This window comes from Suricata suricatta, chromosome 1, assembly GCF_006229205.1.
Source record: "Suricata suricatta isolate VVHF042 chromosome 1, meerkat_22Aug2017_6uvM2_HiC, whole genome shotgun sequence".
Lineage (NCBI taxonomy): Eukaryota > Metazoa > Chordata > Mammalia > Carnivora > Herpestidae > Suricata > Suricata suricatta.
Window position 1 is genome coordinate 107791541 of NC_043700.1, and position 21161 is coordinate 107812701.

The following is a 21161-nucleotide window of genomic DNA, read 5'->3' on the forward strand; positions in this document are numbered from 1 at the left end:
AAACTGTGAACTCAAAAAAATTTTTTTAATTTTTTTTTATCTTTATTTTTGAGAGAGAATGACAGAGTGCGAGCTGGGGAAGAACAGAGAGAAAGACATACAGACAGAATCCGAAGCGGGCTCCAGGCACTAAACTGTCAGCACAGAGCAGACCTGGGGGCTCAAACTCACCGACACAGAGACCACGACCTGAGCCTGAGCCCAAGTCAGGAGCTTAACCGACTGAGCCACCCAGGCTCCCCTCAAAAATATTTTTGACAGTGGCTATGAAAATAAACTAATTCTGACAACTTTTGTTTCAACTGAACTTTTTCTACTTGCATTCTTTGTTAGGAGATAAATCCAGCCAGGAGGAAAAAGCCTTAATGACACTTTCTTAAGGATAAGATAATACTTACCCACTTTGGTCTCCCAAGCTGTGCCCTCAATTTAAAAAATGCAGTGTTCTCTACAGTCTACTTTTGTTTTGCGCGTATTATAAACGACTCGGTAAAATACTGGTAAGCGCACAGGACTGAATGTTAGTCAGACCTGGGCTCTGGTCCTAGTAGGGTGTCGTGTTACCTGTGTGACCTCTGTCAGATTACTTTAATTTCCTCTTCTGAGGGAGTAGGAATAACATTCTGCTTCACAGGAGTGAACAAGTGAGATTAATAAGCATGATCTGGTTTCCAAAAAGGCACAGGTAAATATAAATGATGATTGTGGCCGCTGTAAAATGAAAGGCCTCGAATACTCCAATACGTGTAATTAACAAGCACTGCCACGGGTGAAGGTGAGAGAGGACTGGGGACACAAGAAAGGAAAGAAGTAGTATTGACTTCTGAGAAGTGCTGGGCGGTTGCTCATGCTGATCTCAACCCAGACATTTCTAGGTGCCCTTTTAGGAGACTGGTTGGAACTCTCTCAACCCGGATAGGGGAGGCCAAAATGGTCCCATTCCTCCCATTTACTCAATCGCCCCTTTGTCTCTTTCTGTTAGTTTGCAATCCTATATAGTTAGATTCTAGTGAAAACCCAATGATTTCTAGTGTGAGCAGAAGAAATTCTGTGGAAGGAAGATCACCACCATGGCCAGCCCTGAAGAATTACACCTGAGTGGCGAAGTGTAGAGTACCGTTAGCAAGGGAGGGTGAAGTCTGTGCTTGACTGCCCACATTCAAGACAAAGGTTTCCTTTGGCTTTTAACTCAGAGGCATAAACTAACAGCTGGGTTTAAACTAATAAGAAATTCTCCGTAAATATTAGTTTCCTTTAACTGACTGATGATACTTAATCTGAGGTAATTTTAAATTAAGATTACCTGTACACAATAATTAAAATACTTTCTAAATAGTTGCATATCAACTTAATATATAAGCATTTAATTACCTTTCAAAAATACTTCCAATGCATGTGGCATTTTTTTGTGCCTGCAAAATCACCAAATAATGTATTCTATTTTAGTTTCCATATATCCAGAGAGCTAAGATCAAAAACCTCTGTGATGTTTCTGGTACTAAAATTTATACTCCAGACATTCATCCAAATAACCCAAAATATGGATGACTTTTTATTATGCTCAAAATAATGGATTAAGGGATTAGAAGAATAATTGGATTTCATTATTTAAGAATGGGAAATCCATTTGATACAGAACAAGTAAATTCAAAAGACACGGGAATGGTCTCCTATAAAATCTCTTTTATCATATTTAATACCAATTTATTTGTATTTAGCTTTTAGTGCAATTCATTTCTTTATCAATTAGAACAGAAAGGGAGAGAGAGAAAACAAGCAAACCCTGACTTGGGCTATGTATAGGACAGTCTACCATCAAATTCAGGTGTTTTCACTTATTGGCAACAAGTAACCGGCAACAAGTGTCTTGATTTTTCTGAGCTTCAGTTTCCTCACCTACAAAAATGAGAATGATAATGGCCCCTGTTTCATATGATTGTTGGGAGGATTAAATGAAATGATATTTGTAGTATTTGTCAGTTCCCGAATATAGTCAACCTTGAAAAAAAAAAAAGATCTTTATTTTTTTTTCTGGTAGAACAAAACTTCCCAGAGGAAAATTAGTTATTGATCTGTGTAATTAGAGCTGTCAGAGTTGATCCATGTGCCTCTAAACCGAGTTGTCAAATCATGGCAAATTAGTAAAACAAATACATGACATATATGATCAGTGTCACGATCATATATGATCGTGAAAGGTGAAAGGTTCCAGGCTAATATGAAAATATTTTCAAAATGTATGTCACCCAAGTTGTGTTTCCCTTTCCTTTAGGTAACTGTAACTTTCCACTGATCATGACCTTCATTGAAAAGGAAAATCACTGAGCGGTCCTTCCAGACCAACGTGTTTCCTTTCATTATCTCTAGGCCCTCCTGCAAAGTTTTCTTTGCTGCGGATCCCATCAAAATAGTGCGAGCCCAGCAGCAGTACATGTTTGACGAGAGAGGTGAACAGTACCTGGACTGCATCAACAACGTGGCCCACGGTACTGTCCTGTCTGTGCGGCGCGGTGAAGGGTGTGTTTGTGCAGGAGGGCAGACATGGCGCCACGGAGAGTTGTCCCGGGGACTGCAGTGTCTGCAGCTCCTTGGCTGACCGGGCCAGCCCTCCCAGCCAGGAACAAACAGTTACAGCAAAGTGGGAGAGAACCTCCACTTTTTTTTTCTTGCTTCAGAATCCCCCTCACCTCCCAGGTATTTAAAATTGTAATTCTTTTTTTGGGGGGGGGTTTGGTTTTTGTCTTCTAAATTTTAGTGGGACACTGTCACCCAGAAGTGGTCAAGGCTGCCCTGAAACAGATGGAACTGCTAAACACAAATTCTCGCTTCCTCCACGACAATATGGTTGAGTATGCCAGGCGCCTGTCAGCAACCCTGCCGGACAGACTCTCTGTCTGCTATTTTACAAACTCAGGGTATGTTTCCACGTTTCCCACCCACCCCCATCCCCCCCAGTCTCCTTGTTTACTCTCTCACATATATCTTTCCTTTTGATTTGTGGTGAAATCTTTCCTTTTGATTTGTGGTGAAAGCACCGACAACGTCTAAAAAGTTTGTCTGAGATTCTTGCCATTTATTAAGTGACCACATGCTGTGGCCCCGACAGTTCTGTTTTCTTCTGCTTTTGTTCCATGAGCTTGTGGTAGATAGAATCCTAGACAGTATATTGCAGGGTTTTTGGCACAGCCGCTGATGATTAACATGTGCATGCCACTCAGCTTTTTATTACCATGGCTTCCCTTGGTGAAAGGTAAGGAAAGCGTATCTAGAATGCTTTAGTATCCCTAAAGGAGAGATACCTGATCATAACCATGGCAAAAATATCCAAGCTGGTTCTCATGTGAGAAAATCTAACCAGTCAAATGAGACTCACCTCTTCAGACAGTAGAGGAAGTAGTTAAAGAATTGATAGGGACCCTGTGCCTGGGCAGCTCAGCCTAAGCCTCTGATTCTTGATTTCCGCTCAGTCATGATCACATGTTCTGGGGTCTGGTGAGTTGGAGCCCCACATCCTGCAGAGCCTGCTTGGACTCTCTCTCTCACTCTCTCTCCCTCTCTGCCCCTCCTCTGCTCACACACTCTCTCTCAAAATAAATAAAGCATTTAAAAATTTTTAAAAATAAAGGGGCACCTGGGTGGCTCAATCAGTTGTGTCTGACTTCAGCTCAGATCATGTCACAGTTCAAGCCCCGCGTCGGGCTCTGTATAGACAGCTCAGAGCCTGGACGCTGCTTCAGATTATGTGTCTTCCTCTCTCCCTCCCCCATTAGCACTCTGTCTCTCTCTCTCTCAAAAGTAAATAAACATTAAATTTTTTTTTAAAAATCGATAGGGCCTGGACAGTATTTTTAAAGCACGAGTAAGGGATTTCTGCAAAGAAGCAATTCTACTAAACAGCTATAACTTTTGAAGACTTTTGATTGACTTGTTTTCTTAGGCAATTAAACATTTCCCTAACACAAATACAAAAAAGGAAGGACTAAATCCAAAAAAACAGATATGTTCCAACGTTTAAATTCTGTAAATTTAACCTGCTCTATATCCATTCTATGGAACATTCTGCAGACATTAAAAATATGTTTTTGAAAATACACTTACCATAACATGTGAAAAGCTCACAATGCAATATTATATTGGGAGGAAAACCGTACGTACAGCATAAACTCATATTTTAAAAATTACATATGTGTATATATGTATTAAAACTGTCAGAAATTCTATAAATGTTCAATGTGATGATATTGTGATTCACTTTTCTCTTTTCAATGAGATTCTAAAACCAAATTTATAAGCAGAAGATCATTTCTTTTCTTTGTAAACAATGAAGAAATTTTAGGATCTAATTTGTTGTTGTAAAGCATTTTTTGCCTTCAATAAATTAAATACCATAATATTTGACTTTCGCTTCTAAAGAATCCTACACTGTCGCAAAGGGATTGCCCCCGGGAGTGCTGTCCCTAGAGACCGGAGGCAATAGCGCCTGGGGTGGAACAAGGAATAATCCTGAAGTTAAATTGTCTGAATGTTGGCTCTGCCTCTTGTTAACTGTCAGAGCTGACTGTGGCTCCTTCCCGTCTCTGAGGCATTTCTTCATCCCTCCCTCCCTCCATGTAAGCACCCGCCTTACAAAGGAGTTCTGAGAATAGATGCGAGCAAAACCCTCCATGTGATGTCGGGCAGGTAGCAAACATTCCACAAATGACTAGTTTCTTCTTCTTTGCCTGAGTAGTATATTTAGACTGCCAAAACCAGAAAGGAAAAGTATGATCTTTGTTTTATCGATGAGGAGCTGATCAAATATAGGGTCAGTAGCACATAGTTTTGTGGTCAAGTTAATGGGCTGTCGCACTGCCCTTCCTCCAAGATGAGGCTTCACGCGGGCCTCCGGACAGACATCCTCAGAGCCTGTCACCTACTAATGTGGCTGAACCGAAATTTGAACCGAGCCGTGTATCCTTTGAATTGGGTTTCTTCTGTGTGTCTCATTCCTGACTGAAGACCTCTGGGGACTCGTATTAGAAGGATGAAGTGACATTTGCTGGGTGGGCAAGACTGAAGGGGAAAGAGAGAACTTCAGCTTATTTCTCTATCCATTTCTGAATAACTGGGATCTTACAAGGTTGGTGATTAACATTTTGAAACATTTTTTTTAAAGCTTATGTCATGTTGATCCCTCTCTCTGTGTTACCTCAATAGATCTGAAGCCAATGACTTAGCCTTACGCTTGGCTCGGCAGTTCAGAGGCCATCAAGATGTGATCACTCTTGACCAGTAAGTATTGGATGCAAGACTTCTAAGTAAGAAGGTCTCTCACGCACAAATCGTATTGATCCTGTCCATACTAAATACCACAAGCGCATATGGAGGAAGGTGGCTATATGGCACAATAATTTTTATTCTGTATTAAGGTATCAAGGCGAGCTTAGGCCTGGAGAATACCTAATTCCATCTAAGTTCTTGCAAACCAGGGAGGATTTCTTAGATGCTGTGGTCATGGCCTCATGGGCTTTGCCTGAATCAGGGCTTGCTCTTCACACATTAACTGTTTGTTGAGCCACTGAATCAGTCAATCTTTCTCAAAACAAAAATATAGGGGTGCGTGGGTGGCTCAGTCGGTTGGGCCTCCAACTTCGGCTCAGGTCAGATCTCATGTTTGTGGGTTCGAGCCCCGCGTCAGGCTCTGTGCTGACAGCTAGCTCAGAGCCTGGAGCCTGTTTCTGGTTCTGTGTCTCCTTCTCTCTCTGCCCCTCCCCCTCTCATGCTCTGTCTCTCTCTGTATCAAAAATAAATAAAACATTAAAAATATATATATATATAACTAATTTCTTAAAACTCTATACATTCTCATCATTAGTGTGATTATCCACTGCAATTAATTTAAGTGATAACAATTTAGAGCACATTTAAAAAAGTTTTTTAATGTTTATTTATTTTTGAGGGAAAGAAAGCACAAGTGGGGAGGGGCAGAGAGAGAGGGAGACACAGAATCCAAGCTCTAAGCTGTTAGCCCAGAGCCTGACACTGGGCTTGAACTCACACACCATGAGATCATGAGCTGAGCCGAAGTCCAATGCTTAACTGGCTGAACCACCCAGACACCCCAACAATTTAGAGCAAATTTAAAGAAAATAAGAAATCAAGTAAAAGATAGTACTTTCTCATTCGTTTGTGACTATCAACAGTCCTTATTTAATCTCATCTCCTAAACATGAATTTTTACATTTTAAATAAAACTGACAACTGCCATTCTTTATTAAGATTTTTTCTTTTAATTTTTTTTTCTACCTCTCCGCTAATGTCAGACACAGAAGCTTAAGTTAACTTCTACCTCATTTCTTATCTTTATATAGGCTTCTCTTATTTTTTGTGCTGGGTGACAAATTCATTTTCTATTGATGCTATAACAAATTACCACACATTTTGTGGTTAAAGCAGCAATAATTTATTCTCTCACAGACAGAATAGGTCAGAAACTTAAAATGGGTCTCACTGGCCCAAAATCAAGGTGTCAACAGGACCAAGGTGTCAGCTCCTTCTGAGCACAAGTGAGTTTGAGTATCTCTTTGTATACATACATGCATTTGTGATTTTTCTTCTGAGAATTACCTGTTCATGTTCTTTGCCCATTTTTCTGTTGGGGTTCCCATCCTTTTCTTGATGTTTGTGTTTGCTTGTATAGTCTGCGTCAAAAGATCTCAACCTTGACTGTGTCTTAAAATTACCTCAGAAATTTCTTTATATGCCAGTGCCTGGGCCCCACCCCAGACCAATTAAAGAAAATCAGAAGTACATTTCAGGAAACATTATGTATTTTTAACTTTTCCAAGTGCTTCTGCTGTGCAGGCAGAATTAAGAACCACCATTGTGAGAGATAATCTCTTTTAGTTTGAAACATTTCAAATATCCTTTCCCATCCTTTCATCTGTCTTTTAGCTTTGTCCATGATACCCTTCAACAGAAATCTTTAATTTTCATAAAGTCAAATAGATAAAATTTTCATTGTATGGTTTGTGTTTTCTAAGTTTTGTTAATATCTCTCCCTATACACCCACTGACCCCCAGATCATCAAGATCTTCTTCTTCATTTCCTTCTGCTGCCTCATATGGAGTCCACCTGGTATCCACTGTGTTACACTGATACTTGGATGTGTCTCTGAGCTCCCCTTCTCCCCCAGTCTTCTCATTGTTCTTATTCTGCATACTAACTTTATTACTATGGCTTTGTAGCATGTTTTAGTCTATGCTAAGGGAAGTCCCCCCTCTTTGTTTTATCTGTTCCTGGGCTTTTTAAAATTTCTTTTCCAGATCTCCCAGTTATGCCTCTAGGCAAGAAACAGAAAAGGGAATATTACAGCCCCTGTATTTTAAATGAGAGAAAGCAATCTCATAGCCACTTACCACCTCTCACTGAGAGATCTCATGCTCTTACTGACTTGTATTTGCCCGGACTATGCAGGCCCACATCCCATAGAAGCCATTCCAAACAAAACACAGCCCACTTTGTGATGTAAAGTTGTTTTTTCTTAATTTACTAGAATGTAACTGTCAAATACATTTAAAGAATACACTCTTACAAGTTTTTCATGAAGCTATAGAAAATAATTTGTTACATATAGACAACCTAATTTAGCATATCTAATATCATCCTAAGAAATTAAGGGTTTTTTCCTGTTGGAAAAAAATGGTCTGGGGCGCTTGGGTGTCTCAATCAGTTGAGCATCTGACTTCAGCTCAGGTCATGATCTCACAGTCCATGAGTTCAAGCCCCACATCGGGCTCTGTGCTGACAGCTCAGAGCCTGGAACCTACTTTGGATTCTGCGTCTCCCTCTCTGTCTCTGTCCCCACCCCCGCCACCCCCAGCCCCACTCATTCTCTCTCTCTCTCTCTCTCTCTCTCTCTCTCAAAAATAAATTTTAAAAAATGGTCTATGAGGATACATCCTTGGTTTCCTATATGTTTTATTACATGAATAAGGAGAACTGGACAAATTAAATGGCCAGTCTTGCCATGAAAAGTTAGATCCTGTAGAATTAAATCTAGCCTTAAGGTTTAGATTCTCCCTGGATGGTTTGCGATACTCTTTTTCATATACTACAAAAACATCCTTCTCTAAGTGATTTTGGTTACTGTTCTTTTTCTTTTCAGTGCTTACCATGGTCACCTATCATCTTTAATTGAGATCAGTCCATATAAATTCCAAAAGGGCAAAGATGTCAAGAAAGAATTTGTGCATGTGGTAAGTGTCTTAGAATCCAAGAATCAGAAACTTAGAACTGGAAGAATGCCTAATGATAATCCGGTCTGCTCCTTTCATCAAAATGAAACTATGAAAAAGAAACCAAGATTTAAAGCAGTTTTGTGACTTACTAAAGTTAAAAAGCCAGTTAATGACAGGATGTGGTTTAAAATTCATTGATGAGTGTCACAATGTGCAAATTAGTATAGTGTTAGTGAAAGCTAGTATTCACAGTTGTCATTTTATTTTTCTTGCCTTTTATCTTCAATTACTTTTTCTGTCACTGATGCCATTTTGAAATTTGGAACTGAATCTACTGTGTATGAATGTCTTAAATTGCTCTATGCTAAATTATTATCTAGAGTTAAGTAAAATAAATAAGAAAGACAATAAAGAAATTAATCAAATTGTTGAAACATTAAAACTCATTTGGTTTAGGGGTGCCTGGGTGGCTCAGTTGTTTGAGTATCTGACTCTTGATTTCAACTCAGGTCATGATCCCAGGGTCCTGGGATTGAACCTCGCATCAGGTTGGGTGTGCTTAAGATTCTCTTTCTTGGGGTGCTTGGGTGACTCAGTCAGTTAAATGTCTGACTTTGGCTTAAGGTCATGATTTCATAGTTTGTGAATCTGAGCCCTGAGTTGGGCTCTGTGCTAACTGCTCAGAGCCTGAATGGAGCTTGCTTCAGATTCTGTGTATCTCTCTCTCTCTGCCTCTTCCTTGCTCCCACTGAGTCTCTCTGTCTCTCTCAAAAGTAAATAAACATTAGGGGCACCTGGGTGGCTCAGTTGGTTAAGCGTCTGAGTCTTGATCTCAGTTCAGGTCATGATTTCACAATTTGTGAATTCAAGCCCCACATACGGCTCCTTCTGTGCTGACAGCTCAAAGCCTGTTTGGGATTCTCTCTCTCCCCTTCTCTCTACCCCTCCCCAACTTGCTCATGCTCATTCACAAGTGCACGCTCTCTTTCTCTCAAAATAAGTAAATAAACAAAACAAAAAAAAATCAAAACCCATTTTAAAATAAATGAATAAGTAAATAAACAATCATTACCAAAAAAGATTCTCTCTGTCAATGGGATGCTTAGTTGGCTCAGTTGGTTGAGCATTCAACTCTTGATTTTGGCTCAGGTTAAGATCTCACAGTCCGTGGGACTGAACCCTGAGTTAGGCTCCACACACGGAGCGTGACACCTGCTTGGGATTCTCCTCCTCTCTCTCCCTCGCTCTCTCTCTCAAAATAAATAAACTTTAAAGATTCTCTTTCTCTCCCTTGCACTCCCCCTTTCTCTTGTTTTCTAAAATAAAAATGAAAATAGAATAAATTAATATGTTTTAATTAAGGATCAGTAGCCTTTCTTCAGAGAATCATCAATTCCTTCTTTCAAAATATTAAGATCTGGCATCAGTGCTAAGGCACTGTAGTTTTCAGAATGATTACATTTTGCTATATAGTTGGTAAGATTTGTTTTCTTTTCAATATAGAACAGTTCATATAAATTTTCAAATAGGATAACCACACGTGTTGATTTGAATTTCCTCTTTATTCGAATAGGGATACAGTCTTTACTTATAAGGTTCTAGGAGCACATCCAAGTATCCAAATTCACAGTGCAAAGATTTCAGTCCTCAGAGAATTCAGAAATGTTAAAGAAAAAGAAATAAAAGAACCTAGAGTCACTTAAATCCACATGGTCACCTTTCTAATATGCTCTTGTTGGGAAGTGCCTTTTTTTTTAAGTTTTATTTATTTATTTTGAGAGAAAGAGAACTCACACACTGTACGCACAGGGGAGGAGCAAAGAGAGAGGGAGAGAGAATCCCAAGCAGGTTCCGCACCACCAGCACAGAGCCTGGCTTGGGGTTCAGACACATGAACCGTGAGATCATGATCTGAGCTGAAATCAGGAGTCGGATGCTTAACTGACTGAGCCACCCAGACACCGTGAAATGCCTTTTTTTTAAAGCTCATTTGCCCAAGAGGTAAATCTTGAGGAATTCTACCATTCGGTTGTTTTCAGGCGCCAACTCCAGATACTTACAGAGGAAAATACAGAGAAGATCATGCAGACCCAGCTGGCGCATATGCAGATGAAGTGAAGAAAATTATTGAAGAAGCTCATAACAGTGGAAGGAAGGTTTGTGTTTGCAGCTTTGAAAATGATCTTAACATCGTTTTATAACATGTATTGAAATCATTGCAAAACATTGGAAAGGTGGAAAAGGTTTAGATCTCAATGCCCTTTCTGTTCTTCTCTGCTTACATTTCACTTGGTTCATAGTTTTAAAAGTTCACTATTCTAATCATGCCTCTAACATTATTTTTATTTATTCTGGAAATGCAATCACTAAGGCCATTCCAAAACTGGTGGCTTAATTCTCACCTTCCCAGTGGGATGCAGACTGTTGTCCAAAGGGGTAGGGGAGAGGATTAGGAAAGACTCTTCCACCGGATGGAGGGGCGGGGAGAGGCACAGTGGCCCTGGAGGCTCAGAACCGGCGCGGGCTCCCAGGCCCTGGACGCTTCCCTTGAACTGGCTCGGCTTTCCTGAAGCTGCGGAGCCGGCAGTAGCCAAGGCAGAAGCCACGTTTCTCTAATCTGAACCTGGACTTCTAAGACAGCACCAGAATCGTCCAGAGTAAGAAAAAGAGTTTCCCGGCCCATTTGGGGGTCACTTAAGTGCTTTGCCTTTAATGTTTACTTTTTACAGAGAGAGAGCAAGCAGGTGTGGAGGAGAGAGGCTCAGAATCCAAAGCAGGCTCCAGGCTTGCTGTCAGCACAGAGCCTGATTCGAGGCTTCAACTCACAAACCACAAGATCATGACCTGAGCTGAAGTCAGACAAGTAACCTACTGGGCCACCCAGGCGCCCTGACATGTGCTTTGCCTTTAAACTGCCTTATGGCATCAACATGGCAATAGAAAAAAAAAATCTTAATTGAGATGAAAAGGAAGCCATTGCTTTTTCCAATTTAAACATTTTAGTGCTTGGAGAGTCATTTGCATGTCTTGACTGTTTTCTTTCCACCCCGTTCATTTCCCATATCTGCAGATGCGGTAACTGTGCAGCCAGCCTTCGGGGTCTGCCTGTCTGGGGGCCTTCCTGTGCTTTCCTTTCTGTTTGTTTTGTTTTGTTTTCTGGCTTTTCTTATCCGAATGTCAGCCATTCTCCCTTACACAACGGTAACTGCCTCCAGGGAAATGTTTACATTATGAAGATTATGTGGTCTTTTTGTTGCTGCAAAGGTCCGATAGCTTTCGGAGCACATTAACATTTGGCAGTTGTGGAATTGACGCTGTCCTGTTAAAATGCTGAAAGCAACAAGCAAATAGAAGATGGATGCTTCCAGGGCACCTGGGTGGCTCAGTGGGTTAAGCATCAGGCTTTAGCTCAGGTCATGATCTCACAGTTCATGGGTTCAAGCCCCATGTCGAGCTCTGTGCTGACAGCCTGGAGCCTGCTTCAGATTCTGTATCTCCCTCTCTCTCTCTCTGACCCTCCCCTGCTCATGCTGTCTCTCTTTGTCTCTGAAAAATAAATTAAAAAACATTAAAAAAGAAAAATGGATGCTTCAGAATATTAGATGTGCTTACAAAGTCAGGGAATTTTAGAGAAGCAGTCTCTTAAGTCCAGTGGCTTCATGTTATATTATAGCTAATAGATAAAATATTCCAAAGTGAAAGACTTAAGCCAAGGTAACGCAGTTGTTAAGATGTTGTCTGGTTCTCTCAGCTTCATACCTCATGCTATTTCTATGCTTTCTCCTCTTGATTCAGTGTTATCTATTTTCTGCACACACACACCCCTCCACTTTTCTTCCCCTCTGGAGCATTTTGTCTGCAGTTCCTTTTGTGAACTGCCTCATTCCGTTGAGTTAAGCCTGGTTCAGGGTTAGAACTACAAGTAAGGCACAGTAACTAAAGCGTGTGGCCACAAGCCACTCTCCCCTTTCCTTAGAGCAAATTCCAGGTGCAAGCAATTCTCCTCCACCCAACTGAGCAAACAGGTGCCACAGGAGTGGGTTTAGAACCTGGGTAATTTTTTAGGAGTTCATATCAAAGACTGATCAAAACATCATTCTCGTTCAGCCAGTCCTAATAAAAACACGGCATTTAAATTAAGACTGGAGAAATGGAGGTTGCTCTCTCCTCTGGTTCTCATGGTAGTTTCACTGGTACTGTGGAATTTTCTAAAATTGAGGCTTCAGATCAGTTGCTTTTCCAGCACGGACATCTTTTCTCAGTCATCAAATGGCCTATCTGACACCTGCCACAGGCGTATTCCCACCCAAAATAACCTGCTGTATAAGAAGTCCTCGTTTTTTAAGGGGTTCAAGGGGGACCTAATGGACTTTGACCCCATCTTCTCTTGTGTAGATTGCTGCCTTTATTGCTGAATCCATGCAGAGTTGTGGCGGACAAATAATTCCTCCAGCAGGCTACTTCCAGAAAGTGGCAGAGTATGTACTTGGCTTGGGCATCCTTGGTCAGACTGAAGGCTCTGAGACACTTCTACGAGGCCATACTGGTTAAAATATTGAAGTACTTCCAGACTAGCTGGTAAAGAGCCACTTAGCATGCCTGCCACGCCAGGACTCCCCAGAACCCCTCCACCTTCCCAAGTCCCGGCTCATAACGGGTTTACAAGTGGTCCAGCAGGGGGGCCTCCAGGGCCCTGCTCCGTTCCCCAGCCCGACATCCTCTCTGGCTGGTGCCCATGCTCACCGATTAGTAAAACTTGAAGATTAACCCTGCTAGATATTCCTTCTTGTTCACTTCTTTCTCTTCCCACTTAAAATACCACAGTAGAGCTTACTTTAAGCAGCACAAACCTACATAATATAGAATATGTCTAATCTGGAAATTATGTGATTATTTGCAAAGTCAGTGACATCACGTAGATGCTTTGGGGATTTGAGCGCTGAAATGTTTTTGACAATGATTACAAACATCAGGTTAACAACATTCTTTCATGTCCTTTATAATCTGAATCTTTGTGGGTGGGTTTGGGGACCCTCTGTGACCCAAAGGCATTAGATTTCCTTTTTGCTTTTCAGATATGTACACAGAGCAGGAGGTGTGTTTGTAGCTGATGAGGTTCAGGTGGGCTTTGGCCGAGTTGGGAAGCATTTCTGGAGCTTCCAAATGCACGGTGAGGACTTTGTTCCAGACATTGTCACGATGGGGAAACCAATGGGCAATGGCCACCCGATGGCATGCGTTGTGACAACCAGAGAAATCGCAGAAGCCTTCAGCAGTTCTGGGATGGAATACTTCAATACGGTAAATTTTGGCCTCCCGGTTTATGCCAAGAGGGAAAAATAATGCGTGTTCTTACACTTCTTGCCAATGTAGTAAAGAATACAGTTCAGTGTTGCCAGCCAACCACCCCAGGACCTTAGCCAAACTTTGATCTAACCATAGTTCATTCTATCTGGCATAATCCTCCTTGTATTTTTCCTTGTGTGTCTTCCCCCTTCCTAAAATGATTAATTGTTCCCATGATAAATGGTTGCCTGACTAAACTCTACAGGTTATGTTTCATTCACAGATGATATGATTGTCTTTATTTTGTGCCACATTTAAATTCCCCAAACATTTCTAAAGTAAAGTTTAGATGATACAGTACTATAAATGTTATATGGCTGTCAGAGGAGATACTAAATTTTCTAACTTTGGAGAATTTTATTTCCTTGGTTTTACCCCCAAAAGGCATGAACTTTAAGCTTGGAAAAATTATTATAGTTTGTGTAATATATGTATTAGGACCTGTGACAACTAAATGTAAGATTCAAATCCAGGACATAAATTATTTGGAGAGAAGGTCATTGCTTAGCTGTTTTCACACAACTGTTCAGGGTCAGGAGCCCGTACCCCGCTCGCTGAACCAAACTCTCAAGTTCTTAGTTCCCAGCACAGTATCTCATTTTTGTTTGGAAGGACTAATACATCTCATGATAGTCCTTCCATGCGGCACGAATATAATTTGCAGTGAATTTTCACTCGGTCGTAAATAAATAGAATCACGCTATATTCTAAATCTAAAAAGTTTACATTGCAAGAGAAAAACTTATTGAAATTATATCTTTACCTGCTTATGTATGAGCCAAACTTCTCATAGGTGAAGCAATATCACTAATTCAACTATTATGTTTTGTTTTACCTTTTTTCTGCAGTATGGAGGGAATCCAGTATCTTCTGCTATCGGTTTGGCTGTCCTGAATATAATTGAAAATGAAGACCTTCAAGGAAATGCCACTAGAGTGGGGGATTATCTTACTGAATTACTCAATAAGCAGAAGGCTAAACACACTTTGATAGGAGATATCAGGTGTGCTTGTCATGGGATTGTCATACAGTTACTCACTTTTCCAAATGAAAATAGCTTATCCTATACATTGAAAATAAATTACAAAAAATTAAATCTAGAAACCACTGAAAAACATAGAAAACAAAATTTGTTCCTAATCCAGAACCCTAATACACCACTGTTAACTTTTGTGTATATATCTTTCTTGACTTTTATACTTAAAAATAATAATAATAAATGAAACCAATATAATTTCAGCCTGTAAAAGATGAGAAGAAGGAACTTAAAGTAACTCTAACTAATTTATCAAAAATTATTGAAAATGACATCCTGGAGGGGCACCTGGGAGGCTCAGTAGGTTAGTCATCCAACTGCAGCTCAGGTCATGGTCTTGAGGTTCGTGGATTTGAGCCCCACATTGGGCTCTCTGCTGCCAGCATGGAACCTGCTTCAGATCCTCTCTGCTGCCCCCCTCTCTCCGCACCTCCCCCACTCATTCTCTCTCTCTCTCTCAAACAAATATTTTAAAAAAATAAATAAACAAATAAAATGACATCCTTGAAAACGTGATACTTTTCATAGAAACATTAAATATTTGTCATCATTAATGTCCTGAGAAGCTAAATAGTATGAGAAAGTTGTTTTTAAGACTTTTTCTTTTATAATTAAGTAAAGAAAAAAACTGGATGATAAAAACAACTTGGTTCAAAAACTAGCAAGACCTGTGACACTGGGTTGATATCTTGGATTAGTTAGAATCACTAACAATTACCCCTACAGGGAATCTCTCCAGCTTTGAATTAAAATGAGGTTTGGGGACAATGTTAATCTTTTGTGACAATGCAGTGTCTGATAGAGCATCTGTCAAATCTTCTTATTTTACCTTCCTCAGGGGCATCGGCCTGTTCATTGGAATTGACCTGGTGAAGGACCATCAGAAAAGGACCCCAGCCACAGATGAGGCTCAGCATATCATCTACAAGTAAATGTACCCCTCTGACCTGACTGGTGTCCTGGCTTGAAAGACGTCCCTCTCCCCAACTCAAAACCTTCTTTTACTTCCTCCCACCTCTCCAAATAAAGGAAGGGTGAGACACGTGCATTAGAATATTGAACTGCTCTGTGTTCACATCATTCTTTTTTTCTTTTTTTAGAGAGGGAGGGAGCCCTTTTGCAAGTGGGGAGGGGAAGAGAAAGAGAGAGACAGAGAGTCCCAAGCAGGTTCTGTGCTCTCAGTGTGGAGCCCAACATGGGACTGGATCTCACGACCCTAAGATCATGATCAGAGCTGAAATCAAGAGTCGACGCTTAACTGACTGAGCCACCAAGATGCCCCTACATCATTCTTAAATCATCTTAGTTACTGTTTGTGTGCACTCACACATGTTTCCTCTACTAATTAGGATGAAAGAAAAGCGAGTGCTTCTCAGTGCCGATGGACCTCATAGAAACGTGCTTAAAATAAAACCACCTATGTGCTTCACTGAAGAAGATGCCAAGTTTATGGTGGACCAACTCGATGAGATTCTAACAGGTCTGTTCACAGGTGTTTAAGATGCCACCCTGTCCCACACCTGGTCATACATGACTGTGCATGTTGTTCTTCATGACAGAGTGAAGGTGGTTGGAAATGAACATGTGACTTTGTATATAGAAATAGAAAAAGAGAGCTGAAAATAATAACTATGTAGACTCTTAGTTAAAAAAATATTTTCTGTTTTCACTCCCATAACTACAGATCTAGGTTTTTAAGGTTTTTAAGGAACTGACCCAGTTGTATTTTTATTGGTTTTCACTTTTTTAAAGTTTATTTTATTTATTTTTGAGAGAGAGAGAGGGTGGAGGAGGGGCAGAGAGCAAGGGGGAGAGAGAATCTTAAGCCCCAACCAGGGCTCTATCCCACGAACTATGAGATCATGACCTAAGCTGAAATCAAGAGTTGGACGCTTAACTGACTGAGCCACGAAAGCACCCTTATCTGTTTTTGCTTTTTAAAACACTGCATGTCTATATTGTACAATGCATCACAGATGCCGGAATGTATAGTATTTCAGCATCCTACCATGATGTCATGAGAAACGTTATTAATAAAAATTACAGGTTACAGGCTAACAGTTATTTGCTACATATGCTGAACTGCTTGATTCGTGCATTTCACTTATGACATTTACCTTCTGAGGGTTTTTTTGTTTGCCATTCAGAATTATCCCTGTCACAGGGATTTCATTTTTGTTTACCTATATGATATAATTAGGTAGGTTAATTTGTTTTTCTGTTATGAGCATAAACTGAGATTGAAAGTAAATTAGGAATATAAGAACCATGTTGAAAAACATAGCATACTATCAAATGTTAAGACATATTTGGTCTTGCTCAGTTATATTTTTAAGATTCAACTTCTCTGCTCCCTTCTCAGACTTTTGGAGTTAGGGTAAGGCTGATAAGCCAGGATTCAATATAGCATACAACATAGATGATGATTGATCTTGGAAAACTGGAGAATCAGCCCAAGTTATTTGTAATGTAATCATTGTCTGTGGACCAAGGGTATGCTCACCCCCACACGTGGCACGTTCCTCACACACTGGTCCTTTTGAAGGGCCGGGTGGAAGAAAGAGTGTAGGTTAGGCAAATCTGTCACCATTGCTTCAAAGTCATCTCGGAGCTTGAGCATTCATAACAGTGGGCCAAAGAATTTCCCTTGAATAAAGTGAACGAGGCATACCTATCAAGTTCAGTGCCACTTGTAAATGATGATGGTGGAACACTGCAATAAAAGTTGAAAAGCAGCAATTCTAATAGTGACATGCTTTAAACACATTACATCTACTTCTTGATTCTTCATGAGGGTACTTCTATACATACCAAAAATTTTTAAAGTTTTTTAATGTTTATTTATTTTTGAGTGGGGTGGGGGAGAGTCAGTGGGGGAGGAGAAGAGGGAGAAGGAGACACAGAATCTGAAGCAGGCTCCAGGCTCTGAGCTGTCAGCACAGAGCCCGATGTGGAGCTCGAACTCACAAGCTGTGAGATCATGACCTGAGCCGAAGTTGAATGCTTAACCGACTGAGCCACCCAAGGGGCCCCAAAAAATGTTTTTTTTTAAATATTTTATGTTATCCTGTCTTCTCTATTATATCTCCTTGATGTAGTTGTAGAAGAAGCCATCGGAGCCAAAAGTGAGAGTGTGGCTTCCGACAACACTCCATGCAGAACAAAGGTAAGAGTCTGCTCCTCTATTTATAGGGGATAAGGTTAAAACTTTGGAAAATTAACTAAAAGCCATGCAAATTTAAAAAATTGTACACTAACCTTTAGAGTAAAATCCACCTTTGCTAGGGTTGGCTTACTATTTCAATTTTGAGTGCACAATTAAATTTTAAGGCACTTGAAAGGAAAGCCAAAGAATCATTCTTCCAGAATCACTCCCATACTCTGCCCACCCGCCCTGCAAAAAAAGCCCTCAGGCTTACAAAAGGGACCTTCAAAATATAAAGGGAAATTATTACAAATGTCCTAAGCTTCCTCCTGTTGGAGAGTCACCTGAAACTGTGGATTCCTATGCACCACTCTTTTTTTTTTAATTTTTTAATGTTTATTTATTTTTGAGAGAGACAGAGTGCAAATTGGGAAGGGACAGAGAAGGAGACACAGAATCAAAGCAGCTCCAGGCTGTGACCTGTCAGCACAGAGCCTGATGCTGGACTTGAACTCACTAACTGAGATCATGACCTGAGCCAAACTCAGACACTTAACTGACTGAGCAACCCAGGCTCCCCACTGCACACCCCTCTTTAAAAGCAGCAGAAGCATTAGTGTGGCTCCAAAATGCCAGCGTTTGGTCCTGACATGAACTAAAGTACAAACCTCAAATATTGGGGCCTGAGAATCATCTGGCACCAAGTGGCCTAGTTTCTGCATTTGATGTGCTTCCAGCAAAGGGCCTTTCCATTCTCTCCCTGAGCTGCCCAGGGTGTGAGAAAGAGCGCCTCAGCTCAGGAAACACAAAGGCAAAAACTTGAGAGGCTGTGTTGCATAATTTGCTATTTGTTTATGACTTGGACAAATAAAGGAACACTCAGTGCCCCAAAGCCGCCCGCACGTACGGCGCTGTCAGCAAGGTCCTTTTCCTTGTGCAAAAACATTAGGCCCTTTGAGAGCAAATGATTTGCTAACAGGACTGCTTCTGCTTCTTGGTGGCACACAGACCAATTCTAGAAAGCAGTTCTTATCTGCAGTTTAAGAGCAGCTTGTCAAGCCTAAGAGAGAATCGGAGCTGAGAACTGAGCAAGCGTTGAAAAGGAGCTCACAAACAAGGGCGTTCCCATTGAGAATTGGACGCTGGAGTTAGTGCACATGCGCCTGAAATTTTGGCTTGGAGTCCCAGATTTAAAAAAATTTTTTAATGTTCATTTATTTTTGAGTGACAGAGAGACAGAGTGTGAGTGGGGGAAAGGCAGAGAGAGACAGGGAGACACAGAATCTGAAGCAGGCTCCATGCTCTGAGCTGTCAGCACGGAGCCCAACGCGGGGCTCCAACTCACAAACTGTGAGATCATGACCTGAGCCCAAGTCAGAAATTTAACTGAGTCCCCCAGGCGACCCTGGAATCCCAGATTTCAAAGGTCCATGGAAGATACGGACAGCCAGCGTCGTAGGGCCCTGGTTGCCTCCTGTTCTGCTGAGTCGGCCCTGCGGAGGCCGGGCGGGTCAGCAGCGGCGTGCCTGCTGGAGTTTGTGTGCCTGCGCCTGTCTTGCAGATGCCTAGCGAAGCACACGCGGAGATGCTCAGTGAAGGCACCTCGGACCCCAGAGAAAATCCCAGCCGAAAGAGAAATGGATTGTGCACAGATAAGCATTCGCTGCTCAGTAAGAGGCTCAAGACATGAGAGATGAGTGTTTTAAAGCAGGATAAATATCCAGGGTTATAGACAATGAGTGGGAATGTGTCTTAGGTCCGTAACTCTATTGTACCCTCTAATGGTAGAATTTGCATTTCATTTAGACATGTAAACAAAAAGGTAACTGAGTAAAAAGAATAAACCAAGTGATAATCAAACTATGTCAAGATTATTAGTTCAACCTCTAGCCTGTTAATTCCTTACTTGCGATTTCTGAAAGTACTTTATTTATTCTACTAAATTTACGCTTCAAACTGAATATTAAGTTGGTGGTTTTACTTCTCATTGAAAGTTTTACTTCCATTTTAATGATTGAAATGAGAGAACAAAGTACAATAGGTTCCTCAACTTAAGAGACCTGGTTCCTTAAAATATGAATGAATCATTCTTTATTGATTTAATTTATATATTTTGGGGGCTATAATACAACATGATGTAAACCAAAACATTTTTACCAGAAAAGCATATCTTTCTTTTACAGAGAACATTAGGGGTGGCAAAAATCAAAGCCATTTGGGAAAAATCACATACAGAAAATTTTGAGAAGTAAATGGATAAATCAGGGGCACCTGGGTGGCTCAGTTGGGTAAGCATCCAATTCTAGGTTTCAGCTCAGGTCTTGATCTCATGGTTTGTGAGTTCAAGACATGTGTCTGGCTCTGCGCTGAGCCTGCTTGGGATTTTGTCTTCTCTCTCTACCTCTCTCCCACTCACGCTTACACCCGCGTTCTGTCTCAAAGATAAATAGACATTAAAAAAAGAAAAAAGAAGAAGAAGTAAATGGATAAATTAGAGCCCTGGTGGAGGACTAGGTTAATCAAGATCTTGTGGAGTCGTGGTGGGGGCCTGGCAGCAGCAAAGAGGACAAGAAGTCTGTTCAGAAACACAAACGTGTGTCTGGAATGGGAGCTACGGTCAAGGCACCGTGCTCAGTGAGGAGACCGCATCTCCATCTTGGGTTGTGACGCCTTGTCAACTCACTTATGTGGCAAGTAGGATATTAACTTCCAACCAATCATCCTCCTTTATCATCAGGTTTATCAGTACCCAGCTCACTCCCTCACACACACACACACACACACACACACACACACGTATACACGCACACATTTCTAACCAGACATTGGCAAAGGGAAGTGAGGAAATGTGGGACTGCAAGATTCTTTTTGCAGCATGCTGGCATCATGAGACATTCACTTAGAGGCCAATGTACTGAACTTGGAAGAAATCTGAATTTTATATTCTAGTATTGACTTCCCATAATCTCTCTATTGCTGTCCTAATACTTATTAAACTGTGTATTTTGGGGTTTGTTCCATAAAAGAGAGACGATACTTTTGCTGTGGCTGTTTCATGATCATGGAGATGGATGTTGAAAGGAAAAATAATTGTAAAAATCTTCCTTTCTGAGTTTGTCATTAATTAAAATGTGATCTAAAAAAGCAAAGTCTCATTATTAAATACATTTTCTCCTAAAAATATAACTGACCCTGTGGATGATGGCTGGCTAGCACTGAGGTCGGTTCCCAGGAGCTGGCGAAGAGGGGCGTGGAGAGATCTGTGGTTGGCTTCAAGGGAACAGCTAATCAGATCTTTCACAACTCAGATCAACACCCGTATAAGCACCTTCGTGGGCTTGCTCAGACAGTGTTTGTTCTCTTTCCTTATTGGAACAGGTGTATATGCTCAAGAGAAGAAGGAGAAAACAACCC

The 21161-nt window shown here is 40.9% G+C and overlaps 1 protein-coding gene and 1 long non-coding RNA gene across 2 annotated transcripts in view; one reads left to right on the plus strand and one right to left on the minus strand.

The window, feature by feature from the left end:
• Positions 1 to 499, minus strand: part of LOC115294291 — a 31116-nt gene extending 30617 nt beyond the window's left edge. Inside the window, exon 1 of the long non-coding RNA XR_003909802.1 lies at positions 399 to 499. This is a non-coding gene — a long non-coding RNA (uncharacterized LOC115294291). The remainder of the gene's footprint in view (positions 1 to 398) is intronic.
• ETNPPL (ethanolamine-phosphate phospho-lyase) overlaps positions 1 to 19607 on the plus strand; it is a 20042-nt gene extending 435 nt beyond the window's left edge. The window contains exons 2-13 of the mRNA XM_029942057.1: positions 2368 to 2486; positions 2756 to 2915; positions 5197 to 5271; positions 8148 to 8238; positions 10260 to 10376; positions 12616 to 12698; positions 13296 to 13521; positions 14415 to 14569; positions 15441 to 15530; positions 15952 to 16082; positions 17701 to 17768; positions 19309 to 19607. Coding sequence (XP_029797917.1) covers positions 2368 to 2486; positions 2756 to 2915; positions 5197 to 5271; positions 8148 to 8238; positions 10260 to 10376; positions 12616 to 12698; positions 13296 to 13521; positions 14415 to 14569; positions 15441 to 15530; positions 15952 to 16082; positions 17701 to 17768; positions 19309 to 19437 — 1444 coding nt within the window. The 3' untranslated portion in view covers positions 19438 to 19607. The remainder of the gene's footprint in view (positions 1 to 2367; positions 2487 to 2755; positions 2916 to 5196; positions 5272 to 8147; positions 8239 to 10259; positions 10377 to 12615; positions 12699 to 13295; positions 13522 to 14414; positions 14570 to 15440; positions 15531 to 15951; positions 16083 to 17700; positions 17769 to 19308) is intronic.
• Positions 19608 to 21161: the final 1554 nt, after the last annotated feature.